This window comes from Staurois parvus, unplaced genomic scaffold (genome assembly GCF_062004578.1).
Source record: "Staurois parvus isolate SC_StPar_1 unplaced genomic scaffold, SC_StPar_1.0 ptg001060l, whole genome shotgun sequence".
Taxonomy (NCBI): Eukaryota; Metazoa; Chordata; class Amphibia; order Anura; family Ranidae; genus Staurois; species Staurois parvus.
This window is the reverse complement of record NW_028318856.1, coordinates 979,152-997,969: the sequence shown is the minus strand read 5'-3', so window position 1 is coordinate 997,969 and position 18,818 is coordinate 979,152. Positions and strand designations below refer to the sequence as shown.

The 18,818-nt window shown below is 43.5% G+C and overlaps 1 protein-coding gene and 1 pseudogene across 1 annotated transcript; both read left to right on the top strand.

Moving 5' to 3' along the window:
- The first annotated feature begins 5,230 nt into the window (after nucleotides 1-5,230).
- Nucleotides 5,231-6,874, top strand: LOC149440682 (E3 ubiquitin-protein ligase TRIM39-like; annotated as a pseudogene).
- Nucleotides 6,875-15,288: 8,414 nt separating this feature from the next.
- LOC149440681 (E3 ubiquitin-protein ligase TRIM39-like) lies at nucleotides 15,289-16,959 on the top strand. The gene has a single exon (XM_089658257.1). It carries the CDS (start codon nucleotides 15,289-15,291, stop codon nucleotides 16,957-16,959), a length of 1,671 nt encoding a protein of 556 aa, XP_089514383.1.
- Nucleotides 16,960-18,818: the final 1,859 nt, after the last annotated feature.

Sequence of the window (18,818 nt, the reverse complement as noted above, 5' to 3'; positions counted from 1 at the left end):
GATGGTGGAGGTTGTTGGTGACGGGGGGTGGAGGAAGTGATGGCAGATGATTGGCTGTTGGCAGCCTGGAAGGGTGGCCTGCACTCCGATCAATACTCAGAGCTGGCTCTACATCTAATGGCTAGTGATCGGTTGTCAGCACAAGACGCGAATACACTACTGACCATAGACCAAAGTTTCTCAAATGGTGCCACAGCACCTGGGGTGCCTTCTGGGTCTGTCAAGGGTGCTGCATTGCATTCCATATTTTTACCCAATGTCATGTGTTTCCATGCTGCAGATGGGCTCATGGGAAAGTGGCGGGCTAAGGATTCTCATCTGAAAGTGGGGGGCTAAGAACTCTGATGAGAAGGGGTGGGGAATGAGGACTCGGAAGGGTGGACCGGAAAGTGTTCAAGTGCATACAACATGCATTGTTTTGTGTTGGCAACATGTATCCACAAGACTTGGTCAATGGCTTTGAACCCTATCCTCCTCCTATGCTCACCTCCAGGACTTCGCCAGAGCCTCTCCCATCCTCTGGAACTCTCTACTTCAATCTGTCCAGCTATATCTTACTCTAGCTGCCTTTAGGAGATCCCTGAAAACTCACCTCTTCAGGGAAGCTTATCACACCTCCGAATAGACATTTATCACTTACAACAGCTCATCCCCCACAGTTCTAACCTTTTGTAACACTTGCCCACCCTATTAGTCCTCATGCACACTTGACGTTTTTACAGCGGCTGTTTTTGGCTTTTGACTTTTTTCTACAGCCAGTAAACCCCCCAGCATGTTATCCTAGGTGTCCATACACACAGACTGGAATCAACATTTTTTGGCTGGAAAAAAAAAAAAAATCCCAGAACTAGTGGGTTTCTAGAGTAGTTTTTTAGCTGTCAAAATGCTCTAATGCTGAAAAACGCATCAAAACGTGACAAACTGGCTTTTTGGATTTTTTGTAACCAACCCCCCCATTTTTTATTTTTTTTTTGGTAACAAAAAATGCTAGAAATCTCAAACGTGAAAAAAGGTGGCAAAATGCAGCAAAACACTGCTAAACGCTAATGCAAAAACACTATAAAACACTGAAAAACTCACGTTTTTAATGTTACCAGCGTTATTAAAACGCCCCGTGTACATGGAGCCTGTGTAAGCTCTTCTGAGCAAGGCCCTCTTAATCTTCTTGTTTTTTTATTGTATGGTATCTGTATTGTCTACCTTTATATTGTAAAGCGCTGCGCAAACTGTTGGCGCTATCTCAAAATCTCAGTGAACACATACATAAAAAAATGCAACTCAAATGTACATTTACGCATGACAACACATGTGCCAACACTACCTAATCTATGCACAGACAAGGGCGGACTGACCATTTGGAAACTCGGGCACTGCCCGAGGGCCCGGGGTCAGTAGGGGGCCCCATGAGATGCCCCTGGTACCTTTGCTACCTTTTTACATCGTTGCCTTTTTTTTCACAGCAGGAGCCAAAATCCTTTTTTTTTCCTGTATTTGGATTGCAGTGTGCTGCATTTAGGCTTGGTTCACACTGCTGCGACCCCAAAATTGTGCAATTTCCAATGCAGCTTTGCATTGCAACTTGATGTGACTTCAATGCGACTTTGATGCAACCAGGGGCGGACTGACCATTTGGAAACTCGGGCACTGCCCAAGTAGGGGGCCCCATGAGATGCCCCTGGTGCCTTTTTCATAGGCTTTTTTGAGTTTGGGCAAGGACACAGGGGCCCCATGATCCCCTATTGCCCGGGGGCCCCATGAGTTGTCAGTCCGCCCCTGTGCACCGGTATAGGTCTAAATAGGTCCTTGTTGCTTAGCTGTTCGCTTCTATTCACACTGAGCACATTCGATTCAGGTTGGCAGGATTTACGCCATGTGTATTGCATTTAGGGCACATTGACACATTTTAAACACACTTGCATTGATGTGCGTTTTTTTTTATGCATTTCTTTGCTACCTTTTTACATCGTTGCCTTTTTTTCACAGCAGGAGCCAAAATCCTTTTTTTTCCCTGTATTTGGATTGCAGTGTGCTGCATTTAGGCTTGGTTCACACTGCTGCGACCCCAAAATTGTGCAATTTCCTGTGCAGCTTTGCATTGCAACTTGATGTGACTTCAATGCGACTTTGATGCAACCAGGGGCGGACTGACCATTTGGAAACTCGGGCACTGCCCAAGTAGGGGGCCCCATGAGATGCCCCTGGTGCCTTTTTCATAGGCTTTTTTGAGTTTGGGCAAGGACACAGGGGCCCCATGATCCCCTATTGCCCGGGGGCCCCATGAGTTGTCAGTCCGCCCCTGGATGCAACTTTGGCTTTGGCCAATCATAACAATACAGAGTGTGACACATATTACTGAACTCGCAAAACCCTCTAAAGTCGCAGCCCAAGTCACAACAATGAGACAAAGAAATGACTTTCTTGCGACTTTTATGATTTTACCATTGCAGTCTATGGCACTCATGTCACAAGGAAGATGCAGAAAAGTAGTGCAGGAGCTTTTTTGTTGTTATTGCAGCAATTAGGATGGCACTCAATGAAATGAATGTGTTTTGACTCGTCATGTGACTTTCTGCGTTTCGCCACCAAGCAAATTGCATGAGAAGTCACAGCAGTGTGAACCCAGGCTTAAGTGTAGCGTGTCCTATTTTTGCTCAGTGCACGCCAAGGCAGCACATTGATATGAACTGAGCATATAGACAGTGTTATGTCATTGGTTATTGCCTTGGACCTGCCTTCGGTATCGCCACCCAATGCAGTTGAGCATACATGGTGTGAATGAGCCCTAAAACTGCAGTCGCTGCTAGGCGTGTGTGTCCCCAATACGCTTTCTATTGAAATAATGAGCATTTTCCAGCTTTTTTTTAAAAAATTTTTTTATTGCACTTTGGTCAACAAACTTCAAGACGCAGATTGATGGTTGTTGATGCTCACCATGATGCGATTACATGGGTCATTATTATTACACAGGATTTATATAACGCCAACAGTTTGCTCAGCGCTTTACAATATGTTTTATTATAAGAGATTTTACAGGAGGAGCGGGATCACACAAAGGTGGGCAGGAGCCCCTCAAACTTTCTGGTGGACAGAAATAACGAGACATTTAGGAAGTAAAGTCTGATTAGCCCATCAGACTCTGCCTATAAGGAACATATTTTTTTCAGGGGAATACTATAAATTAGGGTAGGTTCACACCTATGCAGGTTGCATTTGAGCCGTTTCTGCATTGTGTTTTGCATTTTTTGCACCTGCGTTTTTGCCACGTTTTGCTGGGGTTTTTTTTCCATTATTTCCATCAATAAATAACATTTTAAGCACCTCCCGCCCACCATATAGTCCAATGACGGGCGCAAGGTGGTTCTCTCGTTCTGGGAGGACGTCATATGACATCCTCCCATTCTCACCATGCACGTGCAGCTCAGGGAGCGCGCAGATCGGCGGTGCGCTGTGTCCCTTGGACACAGCGGATCACCGATCACGGAAAGAGCCGAAGATGTCGGCTCGGTCATGTGATCAGCTGTGTCCAATCACAGCTGACCACATGTAAACAGGGAAATGCCGGTTATCGGCATTTCTCTCCTCACGAGCTGTCACGCTGACAGAGGAGAGGAGAGCCGGTAATCGACATTCCTCGGAGGGAACATGAACACTGATCATCAGGGCACTGATGATCAGTGTAGCCCCAGCAGTGCCACCTGTCAGTGTCCATCAGTGCCTTGTGTCAGTGCTCATCAGTGCCACATGCCAGTTCCCATCAGTGCCACATATCAGTTCCTATCAGTGCACATCAATGCCACATATCAGTGCACATCTGAGCTGGCTTTCAGCGTCACCCGCCAGTGCCACCTATCAGTGCTGCCAGTCAGTGCCGCCTATCAGTGCCAGTCAAGGCCGCCTATCAGTGCCATATATCAGTGCTGCCTTTCAGTGCCCATTAGTGATGCCTGTCAATGCCCATCAGTGTTAATCAGTGCCTCCTCATCAGTGCCCATCACTGCAGCCTCACATCAGTGAAGGAGAAAAATCACCTATTTACAAATTTTATAACAAAAACTAAGAAAAACGTTTTTTTGTTTCTTCAAAATTTTCAGTGGTTTTTGGGTTAAGAAAAAATAAAAATCCCAGAGGTGATTAAACACCACCATAATAAAGCTCTGTCTGTCACAAAAAAATGATAAAAATTTCATATGGGTACAGTGTTGCATGACTGCGCAATTGTCATTCAAAGTGCGACAGCACTGAAAGCTGAAAATTGGCCTTGGCAGGAAGGAGGTAGAAGTGCCCTGTAGGCGAGGGGTTAAATAACAAAAAACAAGATCCCAATAGGCATCAAGAAAATGAATACCTGCGTCCTGCTTAACTAGGCCTCCAGCCGTAATACGAACATAAAATAAAAAAATCCAGCTTTTCAGATTTACGTATTTTGTGTGATTTAATAATGAAAAAAAAACCAGCCGATCCAACTTATAGCGTGGTCAGTTTACGTCTTTTTTTTCATCCGGCTCTCTGTGCAGTGTGCCTGTATCCCCCCTCCCATCCCTGCTATGTTGGTGGTCTGTGCAAAGCTGCTCCCCTCCCCCCCCCCTTACCTGCACCAACCCCCCCCCCCATCATGACTAAGCATTTTCTCTCTCTCCCTGAAGAAGCCCTTGTTGGGCGAAACATGTTGGGAATTACTGCAACAATACAGCCAAGCTTCAATTTTTGTTTTTACTGTATTGTCATTATTTACTCTTTATCTTTCCCCTTTTTTTTTTATTGAATTCATTGGGTGAGCGGAAGCCAGTGGAGGGATCAACAGAGAGGGCCAGTCCATCCCCCACAATTATTACCTTTTGTACCACTAGCCCCTCCCTCTTGTATTGAACTGTATTGTTGCTGTATTGTCTCCCGTTATATTGTACAGCGCTGAGCAAACTGTTGGCGCCATAAATCCTGTATAATAATAACAATCATGTGGTTAAAATAAAGTTCCTTATTTTTGTGTTAAAGCTTTGTGAAATGAGCCCAATGCCTTGGATGGGGAGGGATCCACTGTTGGAATGAATGCCAGTCTATGTAGTTTGTGTTCAGAACATCCAGAGAGTGGATCTCCTCCGTTATTTGATCTACGTTTCCTATCACAGCCTCAAAAAATAATGGAATATTTTTCCTTCTATAAAAAACTGATAATGAATCACAGCTTGGCTTATTCTTTCGATATCCCGTCAAAACATAATCCATACATGGGGTCTATTCCTGTCCGGAGTGCAGAGAGGAATAGACAGAGTGGCCTCTACTAGAGAAGAAAAGAAAGCTGTGTAACGTTGTGGACAACTTCAGATCTACAAAACCAAAGGAGGAGAAACGTGAGATTCTCTGTACGTATTGTATTGTGTGGATTCTCCAGTGGAAGCTATCAAGACTTGTCTGCATTGTGAGACTTCTATGTGGGATAAACACCTGACAGCCCACAACAAGACAGTGGACCATGTGCTGATAGAACCCACCTCGTCCTTCAGTAGTAAGAAATGCTCCATCCACAAGAAGCTTCTGAAGTATTACTGCTCTGAGGATTCTGTCTGCCTATGTGTGTCCTGCTGTCTGGTGGGGAAACATAAAGGACATGAAGTAGAACTTCTAGCAAAGGCTTTGGAGAAGAAGAAGGAGAAACTGAGAAATATTCTGGAAAAGATGAATATGAAGAGAGAGAAAACTGAGCAAGAAATTCTGAACCTACAGGACCAGAAGGGAAAAGCACAAAGAAAAGCAGATAATGAGATAAAGAGAGTCTCTGCCCTGTTTGAGGACATCATGAGACAGCTAGAGGTCCAGAAACGGAGAGTCCTGAGTGAGATCACCAGGCAGGTAGAGGAGGTCTCCTTATCGGTCACTGATCTCATCAAACAGATGGAGATACAGAAGGATGATCTGTCCAGGAAAATCAGTCACATCAAGAAGTTGTGTAACATGACCGACCCAACAACTGTCCTACAAGATCAGATACTCTTAAACTTGTCCAAGATGAGGACACCGGTGACCAGAGTTCGGGGAAATCTTCTGCTTGTGTTCTGGATGATTTTATGATCTCTCTTGTGTTGCACAGATCTATGACTGATCTTATCATTAATATGCAATTAAAAACCAACTTTAGTACACAAGATACAACCAGCCTGCTCCTGGATAGAAAAACAGCTTATACCTTAGTGGCTTTATCCGTTGACCTGAGAACAGCATCCCGTTCTGACACACATATTAATAGACAAAAAATACCACAGAGATTTACATTATACAGTCAGGTGATGAGTAGGGAGAGTTTTTTTCATGGAAGACATTACTGTGAAGTGGAGATTGGTGACCATGGGGATTGGTATGTGGCTGTTTGCTATCCCAGTATAAAGAGAGATGAAGAGGAGTCTGCTATTGGGCGTAATAACAAGTCTTGGTGTTTTGGCTTTACTGAAGATGAATATACATGTGAACATGACTATCAAGTACAGGAGTTACACCTTGAGTCTCCTGTGCAGAGATTGGGATTATATTTGGATTATGAAGGCGGCCGTCTATCATTTTACCAGCTGAGTGACCCCATCAGACACCTCCACACCTTCACCACCAGCTTCACCGAACCCCTCCATGCCGCCTTCTATCTGAATAAGGGAGCCTGGGTAAAGCTCATATCTCCGGTGTTATCTATAAAGCCATAATTTACAACTGTTTTGCCTAGTTGTGCCACCTCACTTATTCGCTTGATGATAAATATAATAAGGGATTACAACCTTTTACCTAGACATGAATTTAGCCAATCCTCATGCGGCTATTACCAATGATGTTAATACCAAATGATAACAACTGTGCAAAAAATAAAGATCAAATTTATTTACACAGAAAAGAAGATGACTACTAATCAGTTATAACAAAGTATAATGTAGCCGGTATAACTTTACAAGTAGTGATACTACGATGCAAATACAGAATGTTACCAATACATAGAGGTGACTACAGGAAAGAAAGTTACAGGAAGGAAACAGAGAATAATGATGGTACACAGGGGCAGACTGACAACTCATGGGGCCCCCGAGCAATAGGGGATCATGGGGCCCCTGTGTCCTTGCCCAAACTCAAAAAAGCCTATGAAAAAGGTACCAGGGCCATCTCATGGGGCCCCCTACTGACCCCAGGCCCTCAGGCATTGCCCGAGTTTCCAAATGGTCAGTCCGCCCCTGATGGTACGTTACGCAGACATCCATGATGACTGGGCTTCAAGAGAGAGAAAATGGGGGTCTTGCTTTTGTGTTATATACTTTTGAAAAGACCATGCCTAGACTCACCACCCAGGCAGGGACAGACTGACAACTCATGTGGCCCCCGGGCAACTGGGGATCATGGGGCCCCTGTGTCCTGGCCCACACCCAAATAAACCTATGAAAAAGCCAATGAAAGGTACCAGGGGCATCTCATGGGGCCCCCTACTGACCCTGGGCCCTCGGGCAGTGCCTGAGTGCTTAAATGGTCAGTCCGCCCCTGCACCCAGGTAAAGCCACACCCTTCCACATATCTTAACCTCTAAAGGTGGGCTCAAGACACTGGTCAGTTTAGGTCACCAGCTGTTAAAAAAGACAGGAAGCTCCAGCTGCCTAATTCCTTCCCCCTCACCTCAATGGAGTCCTTTGAAGTGGCACCTCCCACAGAGTTACTTGTCCTTTTAGTACAGCAGTTCATGAACTGAGACTTGTAAGACTCCTATCAAAAGTTCATAATAATGTTCATGAAGGTAAAAATGATTGTAGGCCCAAAATAGCCATTACACAACAAATTTCTTTGTTCTACAATTTTGTCATTAATATAAATAACAATGAGGGTGAAATCGTCTTGGAAATTAGCTGGGACAAATAAACGGAGCCCTTAATAAAGAACATAACCCAATGTTGCTCAAAAGAGATCCTGACAACGTTCTGAATGATATGTGGTCATGTTGCTTCTACTAAATTTTATCATATCTCCAAATTTTCTGGGGTCAGAAAGAGGGACACCTTTTAGGACAAGTATGTAGGAAAAGGATACACCCCCTATACAAAAGCCATGAAAAATTAACTAATCCAACTTCAATCTCTCTGGATGTACATAGCTGAAGTGGTTAGTATGCCAAAACCAACTGGTTAGACTAACTATGGCTGGCCATACATTATACAATTTTCTTGAGAATTTTGCTGTAGATTTACCAAAACCATATAATATGAGGTCAAACCTAAACAACGCTTTCAACTGTATTCAATTAGGCAGGATCTTGCACTACATAGTTGAAGGTAAATCTAAAGAAAATTGGGCAGAAATTGGACAGAAAATTGTATAGTGTATGGCCAGCCTTACTCGCTTATAGCCCTGTCTGCTATACCTGCAGTGAGATAAGAGAATCAGCAAGGCTCAGTCTTTGTGCAACTTCACAAGGAAGCCAAGTCTGCACATGCATTGAACAAATATGATTTGATCCTCTGAGACAGGAGTCTCCAAACTTTCTATACAAAGGCCCAGGTCCTTCAGACTTTAGGGGGCCGGTGGGAGTTGTGGCCAGTGGGAGTTGAAATTGTCCTGGTGTCAGTGGGAGTAAACAATGCATCTTTGGTATTAGGGGGAGGAATAGTGCCCCATTGATGGTGTCAGTAAGAGACCCATCATTAATGTCAGTTTGAGTGCCTCATCATTGATGTCAGTTTGAGTGCCTCATCATTGGTGTCAGTTTGAATGCCTCGTCATTGATGTCAGTGGGAGGAATAGTTCCCCATTGCTGGTGTCATAGGGAGGAATAGTGGCCCATCATTGGTATCAGTGGGAGGAATAGTACCCTATCATTGGTATCAGTGGGAGGAATAGTGCCCCATCATTGGTATCAGTGAGAGGAATAGTGCCTCATCATTTGTGTCAGTTTGAATGCCTCGTCATTGGTGTCAGTTTGAGTGCCTCATCATTGGTGTCAGTTTGAGTGCCCCATCATTGCTGTCAGTTTGAATGCCTCGTCATTGGTGTCAGTGGGAGGTAGAGTGCCCTGTTGTTGGTTAAAAAATTCAGATGTATTCCTGGTTAACCACAATGAATATAAATCTACTTTGTGTGCTTCAAATGCTCACTATTTTTGGAGCCTTTTTTCCTCTCGGCCCACCTGTTAGATAAATTACAATGTAAAAAAGAAAAAACCTCAGCGCCCAGGACTCTCCTATTAAACACACAATGCTGCTGTGAGATGCTGCTGTACACAGGTGCAAAAACCAAAAAAACTTATATCAATAAATACCAGCGCAAACCCACATAATAAATTGCATCACCCAGCCTATTAAACAAACTTAAAAAACTGTGACACAAAACCACTTTTGTGCTAATAAAAATAAAAAAATATATATATAAATAAATATATAAATAATTTTTTGAATTCATAAGTCCAGTGACAAAAAAATCCCAAAATTAACAGTCCCGTGACAAAATAGGTTAAATTGTAATTATATTGTAATTTTCATTGGATTCTTCCGTGCCTTTGATCCCTTCACCATCCACCAGTGCAAAAACCAACATTAACCGCACTCACCAGATAATAGTGAGTCACACGCCTTTCAGGAATATTAAGGGCTCCTGGACCCCCTTTACTTTTTATGAGATCTCCAAATACTGCTTCCTCTTGTATATGGGTACCTCTTCTGGTTACTCCTCTCACTGAATCCCCCAAGGAAAATCAGGAAGAAGAAAAAACCATAGCGTGATACCGTAGTGGTTTCTCATCAAAATAATCTCTCCAGACCACTCACATTTTAGCGGGATATAACCCGCATTTTATTTGAAACAACAACGATTTTAAACGATCCACTTTCCATGTACAGCGATTTTTGCATAAAAGACCCCACAGCCTAGTATACAGCAGGATGGCAGACCTCAGATGCAGACTCATCCACTATGCAAAGATGGCCCCTTGGAACGCACCGCTCGGCGTGCGTTCCACTCACCGGAAATGACGTCAGACGCCGGAACAGGCAACCGGAAGTGCGTCAACGCTGTACATGGAAAGTGGATCGTTTAAAATCGTTGTTGTTTCAAATAAAATGCGGGTTATATCCCGCTAAAATGTGAGTGGTCTGGAGAGATTATTTTGATGAGAAACCACTACGGTATCACGCTATGGTTTTTTCTTCTTCCTGATTTTCCTTGGGGGATTCGGTGAGAGGAGTAACCAGAAGAGGTACCCATATACAAGAGGAAGCAGTATTTGGAGATCTCATAAAAAGTAAAGGGGGTCCAGGAGCCCTTAATATTCCTGAAAGGCGTGTGACTCACTATTATCTGGTGAGTGCGGTTAATGTTGGTTTTTGCACTGGTGGATGGTGAAGGGATCAAAGGCACGGAAGAATCTAATGAAAATTACAATATAATTACAATTTAACCTATTTTGTCATGGGACTGTTAATTTTGGGATTTTTTTGTCACTGGACTTATGAATTCAAAAAATTATTTATATATTTATTTATATATATATTTTTTTATTTTTATTAGCACAAAAGTGGTTTTGTGTCACAGTTTTTTAAGTTTGTTTAATAGGCTGGGTGATGCAATTTATTATGTGGGTTTGCGCTGGTATTTATTGATATAGATAAATTACAATGAATAGAATTTTCTTAGCTTTCCCCATTAATCACAATGTGGCCACACCCTCCACCCATAGAAAACCCCGCCCACTTTCATACAAGTCAATGGGAATGCAGCAACACATTTGGTCCCATTTTGGGTTGTGGGAACATAGGAGAGTCATAGGTGTCACTGGACAGATGAGTTATTCTGGGTATGCAGAGCTCCTCCTATAGAAGACAGTAATCTATGATGTGATGGTTGTCATGGACCTATTGATTTTTACTGGGTGATGTTAGAGATGATCTGAAGACTTTTTGGTTGTTATGAATGGAGTCGGGAAGGATTAGAACCTCTGTCAGGTTTTTATTGCTGTCCTTGTCCCCTCTGGAGAGATCTATCCTCTCCATTTGTTCTGGTGACCATTGTCACTGGGAGAGAAAGTGATGAGAAATCCAAAATGGGAAATCTTCCAATGGGGACACCTTTATAGTGACCACGTTTTAAGAGTGTGTTTCCCCTTAACTTTGGAGAGAATTCTTTGCTTTCTGTTGCATCTCTGGGACAGGTAATAAAAAGAAAGCCATCAAATGGGACACTGACGGCAACAAAAAAATAAATATAAAAATGCCACTGCGATAGAGGTACCTCTTTAAAGTTGAATCTGATTTTATTTTGCCTTCTTTGGTCCCTCCTTTCCCCTTTGCTCATCAACATGTCAATTAAAATGTCAAATAAAACATTCAATTTCCATTAAATGAGTGGGTCTCTGTGCATCTCCATGCAATGCAGGCAGATCACGGCTGGTGGGAGGGGCAGGTAGGGTGCTGTACATAGCTTCCTGAAAACATCACAGCACCCTGCCTCAGTACTCCTCTCAAGAGCACTCAGCTCTGATGGAAGCAGTGGGTTGGCTCTTGGGAGGAGTTATGCAAATATAAAAATTCCTTAATGAGTAGATGTCAGTTGGGAGGAGTGGGAGTTCCTAGGCAGGCTGCAATTGCATAACACCCATGTGTGATGACAGCAAGGCTAAGGTGGAAAGGGCTAATTGATGCTGGACGTCCTCCAGCCAGGATATAAGGAGGACTCTATCTGACCTGTTGCAGCTTCATGAAAGGCTCTGGAGCTATGGGTGACTATGGATGATGGATATCCCTGAGCATGAGGGAGCCCACCCCTCCTTACAGGTACAGGGGCTCACTGGTCACCCAGCATATAGCACAATGGTAGCTAAGGTGTCCAGTGCGCCCCCTCACCAATATACAACTTATTACACTTGCTCCATGGCTTGTCATCAGGGGTCCGGCCCCAAAAACTCATAAAAGACAGCTGGACCAGATGATATAACAAAGGAAGATGGCGGTGCACAGAAGTCACAACTGTCTGCAGAGTCAATAGCTAAAGACCTCCAAACTTGGTGTGGCCTTCAGATTAGCACAACAACAGTGCGTAGAGAGCTTCATGGAATGGGTTTCCATGGCCGAGCAGCTGCATGCAAGCCTTACATCACCAAGTGCAATGCAAAGCGTCGAATGTTGTGGTGTAAAGCATGCCGCCACTGGACTCTAGAGCAGTGGAGACGTGTTCTCTGGAGTGACCAATCACGCTTCTCTGTCTGGCAATCCGATGGAACTTTCTGGGTTAGGAGTTGCCAGGAGAACGGTACTTGCCTGACTGCATTGTGCCAAATGTAAAGTTTGGTGGAGGGGGGATTATGGCGTGAGGTTGTTTTTCAGGGGTTGGGCTTGGCCCCCTAGTTCCAGTGAAGGGAACTCTTAAGGTGACACTTTGGACAATTTCATGCTCCCAACTTTGTGGGAAGAGTTTGGGGATGGCCCCTTCCTGTTCTAACATGACTGCACACCAGTACACAAAGCAAGGTCCATAAAGACATGGAGGAGCCAGTTTGGGGTGGAGGAACCTGACTGGCCTGCACAGAGTCCTGACCTCAACCCCATAGAACACTTTTGCGATGAATTAGAGTGGAGACTGTGAGCCAGGCCTCCTCCCCCGACATCAGTGCCTGACCTGACAAATGTGCTTCTGGAAGAATGGTCCAACCTTCCCATAGACACCCTCCTAAATCTTGTGGACGGCCTTCCCAGAAGAGTTGAAGCTGTTGGTGCCTTATTTATTCCAGGTACTTATATAGCGCCATCAATTTACACAGCGCTTTGCGTATATATTGTACATTCCCATCAGTCCCTAACCCTCAAGGGGTGTACAATCTAAGGTCCCTAACTCACATTCATACATACACATACTAGGGCCAATATAGACAGAAGCCAATTAACCTACCAGCATACCTTTGGAGTGTGGGAGGAAACCCACACAAGGAGATCATGCAAACTCCAGGCAGGTGGTGCTGTAGATGGGATTTGAACCAATAACGCCAGTACTGCCAGGCGGAAGTGCTAACCATGTCACCACCAGAGGCAGACTGATAACTCATGGGGGCCCCCTGGCAATTGGGGATCATGGGGCCCCTGTGTCCTTGCCCAAACTCAAAAAAGCCTATGAAAAAGGTACCAGGGGCATCTCATGGGGCCCCCTACTGACCCCGGGCCCTCGGGCAGTGCCCGAGTTTCCAAATGGTCAGTCCGCCCCTGGTCACCACTGTGCTGCCAAATCTGCATTCACTAAGCCCCAGAACCTGTGATATAAATATGTGTTCAGTTTTAAAGGGATGAGGTGGCAACCCTACCAGGGATGTACCTGTTCCTGGCTGGTAGGCCATTAATCAGGTAGTGGACTGAAAACATGTGATGAAGTAGCTGGAAGAACAATGGGTTCAGTTCAAAAAGCTGGCACACCAGGGTGGGGATTATTAAGCTGGCCATACACATCTAGATTTTCAGACGAGAATATTCATACAAAAAGTTGTTCGAAAATTCTTTGCACATTCGATGAATGGACGAATGTCGTTCAAAAATTGTCTTTTGCTTTTAAAATTTGAGTTAAAAATTAATGTCATTTCTGAACAATAACATCATACACTGGCTGAAAATTTGTTTGCTTGAAAAAAGTTTTCAAATTTTACCATCACTGCTGTAGAAAACAAACATCGATTTGACCCCACTAACTATTAACCCCTTCCTGCCCAGTGCCATTAGTACAGTGTCAGTGCTTTTTATTAGCACTGATTACTGTATTGGTGTCACTGGAGATGTCAGTGACACCAAGTCAGTTCCCCCCAGTGTCAGAATGTCCGCCGCAGTCCCACTATAAGTCGCTGTTCGCTCCATTACTAGTAAAAAAAAAAAAATCCCACTATATATACCACAATTTGTAAACACTATAACTTTCACATAAACCAATTAATATACAATTATTGGGATTTTTTTTTTAGCAAAGACATGGAGAAGAATACATTTTGTCCTAAATGTATGCCGAAATTTTATTTTTTAAATTTTTTTACTGGACATGTTTAATAGCAAAGTGTCACAAATGTTGTTTTTTTCCTCAAAACTGTCGGTCTTTTTTTTATAGCGCAAAAAATAAAAACCGTGCAGGCGATCAAATCCCACCGAAAGAAAGCTCAATTTGTGGGAAAAAAGGATGTAAATTTAATTTGGGTGCAGTGTTGCATGACCACGCAATTTTCAAAGTAACGCAGCGCCATCATGCAAAAAATGGCCTGGTGAGGAAGGGGGGGGTAAATCCTCTGGAGGGCAAGTGGTTAAAAAAATCAAACAAATATTCTTGAAACGAAGATTCTCAAATGAAAATCTATATGTGTATGGCCAGCTTTAGTCTGGCTGAAAAAAGACAAAAGTCCATCCAGTTCAACCAAAAAAAAAAAAAAAAAAAGTTATAGATATACAAAAGATATACAAAAAGTTGATCCAGAGGAAGGCAAAAAAACCAGCAAAACATGATCCAATCTGCTCCTGCAGGGAAAAAATTCCTTCCTGATCCCCCGAGAGGCAATCAGATGTTCTATGGATCAGCTTTCCCTATAAATGTTCGGTGCAGGTGCCTATGTATTTTTATTTAGCACCCCAACTGCAATATGTTAGTGGGCAACAAATCGCATGGTACTGCGGTGCATTTTTAAAAATGAGTGCAAACCCTACAGTGGTCCAGTGCATTTTGCAGCCCATTCAAAAGAATGGGCTGTCAAAACGCACCACACAGGAACGCTCGAGGAATCGCACAGGAACGCTCGGGGAATCGCTCAGGAACGCTCGGGGAATCGCACAGGAGCGCTCGGGGAATCGCACAGGAACGCTCGGGGAAACGCACAGGACCGATCCCAGAGTGAAGGGCCCAACCCTCATTTTCAAAGAGATGACCATTATAGGTTTCCAATAATAATTAAAACAAATGACAACCACATGGTTAACAATCTTTATCCCTGTGTTTGAAGTTTGTGGATTGAGCCAAATGCCTTGCATGGGGAGCCAGAACGAATTACATTTTATCTAGTTTGTGTCCAGAAAACACAGAGAATGGATCTCATCCGATATTTGGTCAATGTTTCCTATCACAGCCTCAAAAAAATATTTGTCATCCTATTCTAAACTAAGAATGAGTCAGAGATAAGTGGCTTCTTCTTTGCATATTTATTTCTTTAGCAGACAATCAGTAGAAGTCCCTTGCTCTGGATTCTCTCTGACCTCTGTAGGGTTAATTATTGAAGCCTCCACCCTCTTTATGCAAACAGATTTTTAGTTTCCTTTCCTCTGCCTTGTTCCCAGAATGGCTTCATCTGCTCTAGGAGAGGAGCTGAGCTGCTCCATCTGCCTGAACCTTTATAGGGAGCCGGTGTCACTGAGATGTGGTCACAACTTCTGCCGGGATTGTATTGTGACTGCTCTGGATACACAGAGGGGGTCCGGGGTCTATTCCTGTCCGGAGTGCAGAGAGGAATATACAGAGTGGCCTCTACTAGAGAAGAAAAGAAAGCTGTGTAATGTTGGGGACAACTTCAGATCTACAAAACCAAAGGAGGAGAAATGTGAGATCCTCTGTACGTATTGTGTGGATTCTCCGGAGGGAGCTATCAAGACTTGTCTGCATTGTGAGACTTCCATGTGTGATAAACACCTGACAGCCCACAACAAGACAGTGGACCATGTGCTGATAGAACCCACCTCGTCCTTCAGTAGTAGGAAATGCTCCATCCACAAGGCACTTCTAGAGTATTACTGCTCCAAGCATGCAGTCTGCCTATGTGTGTCCTGCTGTCTGGTGGGGAAACATAAAGGACATGATGTGGAACCTCTAGAAGAGGCTTTGGAAAAGAAAAAGGAGAAACTGCGAAATGTTCTAGAAAAACTGACCACAAAGAGGGAAACAATTGATCAGAAACTACAAAACCTACATGACCACAAGAGAAAAGTGCAAGTGAAAGCAGATGAGGAGAAGAAGAGAGTCATTGCCCTGTTTGAGGATCTCAGGAGACACCTGGAGGTCCAGGAACAGAGAGTTCTGAGTGAGATATCCAGGCAGGTAGAGGAGGTCTCATTATCACTCACTGCTCTCATCAAACAGTTGGAGATACAAAAGGATGAGTTGCCCCGGAAAATTGGTCACATTGAGAAGTTGTGTAACATGACCGACCCAATAACTGTCCTCCAGAATCAGAAATCGGATACTGAAGAAGTCCTCCAAGATCAGGAATCAGATACTGAAGAAGTCCTCCAGGATCAGGAATCGGATACTGAAGAAGTCCTCCAAGATCAGGAATCAGACTCAAGTGACCAGAATGTTGAAGACTCTTCTATTCGTGATCTGGATGGTTTTATGATCTCTCTTGTATTACACAGATCTATAACTGATCTTATCACTTTTATGCAAATAAAAACCAACTTTGACATACAGAATACAACAGATCTGCTCTTGGATGAAAAAACTGCCAATGTCTTTATGATTTTATCTGATGACCTGAAAAGAGCATCCTGCTCTGAAACACGAAGGAGTCAACCAAAATTGCCACAGAGATTTACATTCTACAATCAGGTGATGAGTACTGCAAGTATTTCCCATGGGAGACATTACTGGGAAGTAGAGGTTAGTGACTGTGGATTACGGTATGTGGCTGTTTGCTATCCCAGTATGAATAGAGTTGGAAAGGAGTCTAGCATTGTGTTGAATAACAAGTCCTGGAGTTTCTGCATGAACGATAACAAATATTCATGTGTACATGACTCTCGATCACATACGTTAAAGCTCGAGTCTCCTGTGAAGAGAGTGGGAATGTATTTGGATTATGAAGGTGGCCGTCTGTCCTTCTACCAGCTGAGTGACCCCATCAGACACCTCCACACCTTCACCGCCACCTTCACCGAACCCCTCCATGCCGTCTTCTATCTGCATAATGGAGCCTGGGTAAAGCTAGTATCTCCGATGTTTTTTGTAAAACTATAATTTACAACTTATTTCTTTTTTTTTAAGTTTTTTTCATTAATAAAAATAAAGAGTGAAATCATTTTGAAAATAGTAATAGCTGGAACAATTAATGGAACGCTAAACTATTTTATCCATTTTGCAGTTCTTTTGCGCAGTTTTTTTGCTTTTTTCTTTGCACATTTTTGATGAGTTTGATGCGTTTCTACTGCGTTTTTGTTCAACTTTTTTTATTTTTTTTTTCTTAAAGTGGATTTTTTTTTTTTTTTTTGGTGCTGAGCAGAATAAAAATGCAAAACGTGACAAAACGCACTACCATGCAGTTCAGCAGATTCTCCATTGAACTCTGGTGTAGCTGATTTTCCGCTTTTTAAAAACAATTCCTGACCCTTTCCAAAAAACGCAGCAGCTCAAAAAAGCATCGATGTGAACGTGTTCCATAGGGAACCATGCTAAATGGACTGTTGAGTTTCTGCAAAACGCACTAAAAACCGTATTGGTGTGAACGGAGCCTTATATTCCCTTCTATTAACCCTTATATCTCTTTATATTTTTATATATATATATATATACACACACACACACACAGTGCAAGGCCATGGCGCTGTGTGATTGGGCAGTTTAGGACAGATTTAGGAGGAAACAAGCACATTAATGAGCCAGGTGTGTGCTTGTTTCATATTTGAAGCTGGGATCAAAGCTCAGATCCCCATCCTCCTGAGAGGGTCACCCTAGGTTGACACCAGGGGCGGACTGACAACTCATGGGTCCCCGGGCAATAGGAAATCATGGGGCCCTTGTGTCCTCGCCCACACTCAAACCACACCCAAAAAAGCCTATGGAAAGTACCAGGGGCATCTCATGGAGGCCCCCTACTGACCCCAGGCCTTTGGGCAGTGTTCGAGAGCCTGAATGGTCCGTCCGCACCTGGTTGACGCCTAAGCAGTTTCTGCAGCGTTTTGCAGAAACGCAGTACAGTCCATCCAACATTGTTTGTGGTTCCTCCAATTCTCCACCTCTAGGCTGGAGGATCTGGAGGGAGAACACAGATCGCCAGTGAAGGGCTGACATCGCTCCTTCATACATTGGCCATCTGTGTGCTGAGATGATCAGCGGAGAACATGTTCTCTGCTGATCATCTCTGTTTCCTAAACCACTAATGATCGGAGATCGGCAACAATCCTTAGGATCACCGCTGATCTCTGTTTCATAAATGAACACCTAAGTGATCATCCAACATCTCCCTGCTCTGTGTATGATCTCCCCGATCGATCGGAACGTACAATGGGATCTAGAGAATGTTCCTGTAGCTCTATTGTGCACCGTGTACTTGTACTAGTCATATAAATGGACTATAGACGTCTTTATCATGTGATACTAACATAGAATAAAAGATCTAAACAGCAGCTTCTCAAATCACATTATTGTGTTCATTCTCTGTGATTTATTGATTTAGGATCCATTCACACTCCTGAGACTTATCATGCAACTTTTAGACACAGCCCATGTTTTTTTAACCCCTTGCCCTCCAGAGGATTCCCCTTTCCTGACCAGGCCAATTTTTTGTGTTACAGTACTTTACCTGACAATTGCGTGGTCATGCAACACCGCACACAAATGAAATTTGTCCTTTTTGTTTTCCACTAATGGAGCTTTCTTTAAGGTGGTATTCGATCACCTGAGCGGTTTTAATCTTTTGCACTATAAAAAAAAAGAAAAAAAATATATATATTTTTGACTGTTTGCTATTAACCCCTCGCCTACCGGGCACTTATACCCCCTTCCTGCCCAGGCCAATTTCCAGCTTTCAACGCTGTCACACTTTGACAATTGCACGGTCATGCAACACTGTACCCATATTAAATTTTTATCATTTTTTG

Coding starts and splice junctions, on each gene's coding strand:
- LOC149440681 (XM_089658257.1), top strand. CDS start 15,289: ATGGCTTCATCTGCTCTAGGAGAGGAGCTGAGCTGCTCCATCTGCCTG.